General features: G+C 38.8%; 1 protein-coding gene across 1 annotated transcript; it reads right to left on the minus strand.

Moving 5' to 3' along the window:
• Positions 1-454: 454 nt before the first annotated feature.
• Positions 455-907, minus strand: LOC141665370 (uncharacterized). The gene has a single exon (XM_074471356.1). It carries the CDS (start codon positions 905-907, stop codon positions 455-457), a length of 453 nt encoding a protein of 150 aa, XP_074327457.1.
• Positions 908-2,019: the final 1,112 nt, after the last annotated feature.

Genomic DNA, 2,019 nt, shown 5'->3' on the forward strand with positions numbered 1-2,019 from the left:
CCTTTGCTTGCTGAGACTTTCTACACTCAGTGGAAAAGTGCCCAACCTCATCATAATTGTAACATCTGAACCTGCTTCTATCAACCATCCCTGTCTTGTAACCTGATCCAAAAGATGAACTTGACCTCTGACCATGGTTGCTACTTCTAGAGCCCCTAAAGCCTTGTTTCCTTCTAAACCTGATGTTGCTGAACATCCCAGCTAAGTTGGCCATAGTAGGTTCTTCCATTCCTTGAAGCTCCTCAATGGTATAGTATTCACTAGGATTACTAGAGAGGTTTCCATCATTCATCTCAGCTTCAAAGAGTGCTTCAGCTTTATACTTAGGCTTTTCAGCAGTAATGTCTAGCTTTTTAATACCACTGGCTACAAGAACAGTTGTCTTGAGTAGTTCAACAATTTTTCTATCAACTGTACCACCAGCATAGATGATCTTCCTTTGCACCTGCTCCATCTAATGTGTCTTCAATTTACCATACAACTTCTCAAGTGTCATGGTTTCAAAGTCAACTCGTTCACGAACAGATGAAGCCTTATTCTCCAGATGGTGAGGTAGGACTAGTATAAACTTCATGTTGACTTCTCTCTGAGGATAAGTATTTTCATGAATACCCAATTCATTCAATAATTTATTAAGTCTTTCAAAGACTTGTGTTATGCTTTCTCCAGGCAAGGACTTAAACGCCTCATATTTTGAAATCAAGATATCCAGTCGATTCTGCATGACATCTTCAGTTCCTTCCATAAGCAATTTTATGGTCTCCCACATGTGCTTAGCACTTTCACAGACCATTATCTGATGGCTCATATCATCATCCATTGAATCCACCAAAATAAGCTGCAGGCCTTCATCCAGAGCTATCGGTTCTTTATCACGAGCACTCCATTCTGCTTCAGGACATGACATCCTTATATTACTTAACTCTGAGTGATCCTTCATCGGCACATGTCTTCCTTCTCTCAATACCTTCATATACTCTGATTTGATGCCCGGATATATAAAAGCATTTTTTTCTCCCATAGATTGTATCTCGATTTATCGAAATGAGAAACCTTAAAACTACTGACCTTCTGAGAACTCATCTTTTCAGATCTAAAAAAATTCACAATATACGTTTTCAAAATATGATAACCCAGTCAGTCAACAATACCAAACCAGTCAAGTCAAAACCAACAAAACCCAAAATCAGATCTACACACCAGAAGCACTCCCGGACTCCGTACAACGAAAATTAACAACAAAACTTGTTAATCTAACATATCTGATCTGTATATCAATTAACGAGCTTTGATACCAATTGTTAGGTCCAAAAGGTACATACAGAGGGGAGTGAATGTATTTTTTTCATTTTTATCAAATTAATGTATCGGAACATTAAAACTAAAATGAAATAAACACACAAAGAGATTCGGGGTAAATATTCTTTTTATTCAAAAGTATAAATACCCGGAGGGTTGATAAGTGGAATTTATATCCACTTGGAACGCTTCATATCGGCTTAATTTGGTGTCTTGGACTCAAGTATGTGGTGTTTTTGATGTGTTTTTGTGTTAAGTCATTGCAGGGCACTAGTCAGAAGGAAGAAATGAGTTTTTCAATCTTTTTATGCTAATAAGAGGTCAGGAATAGAGTTTCAGAAGATCGCACGAAGAAAGGAGCGCAAAACAACAAAAATCAAAAATTTTATCAGAAGGCAGGTGCACCCGCACCAGAAGCGGGGCGGCCGGGCCAAAAAGTCCAGCAAGGCAGTGCACCCGCGCCAAAGGCAGCGCGCCCGCGCCAGTGTGTTTTTACAGAATCCTGATTCTATTACGATTCTGATTGTCTGAGAGTTCAGGTCCACTTGGGGCTCATATATAAAGATAAAAGGACATTTTTAATAACAAGGAAGCAAGAGAGAACATTAAGAAGACCTAGAGCACGCGACACGACTAAGGAGAAGAGGATCTGGTTTCATACTTTTGTATTCTTCGATTTAGGCGATACTTTTGGATGCTTATTTTTTCTTTGTTTTAAAC

Source organism: Apium graveolens, chromosome 6, assembly GCF_009905375.1.
Source record: "Apium graveolens cultivar Ventura chromosome 6, ASM990537v1, whole genome shotgun sequence".
Lineage (NCBI taxonomy): Eukaryota > Viridiplantae > Streptophyta > Magnoliopsida > Apiales > Apiaceae > Apium > Apium graveolens.

Coding starts and splice junctions, on each gene's coding strand:
- LOC141665370 (XM_074471356.1), bottom strand. CDS start 907: ATGTCATGTCCTGAAGCAGAATGGAGTGCTCGTGATAAAGAACCGATA.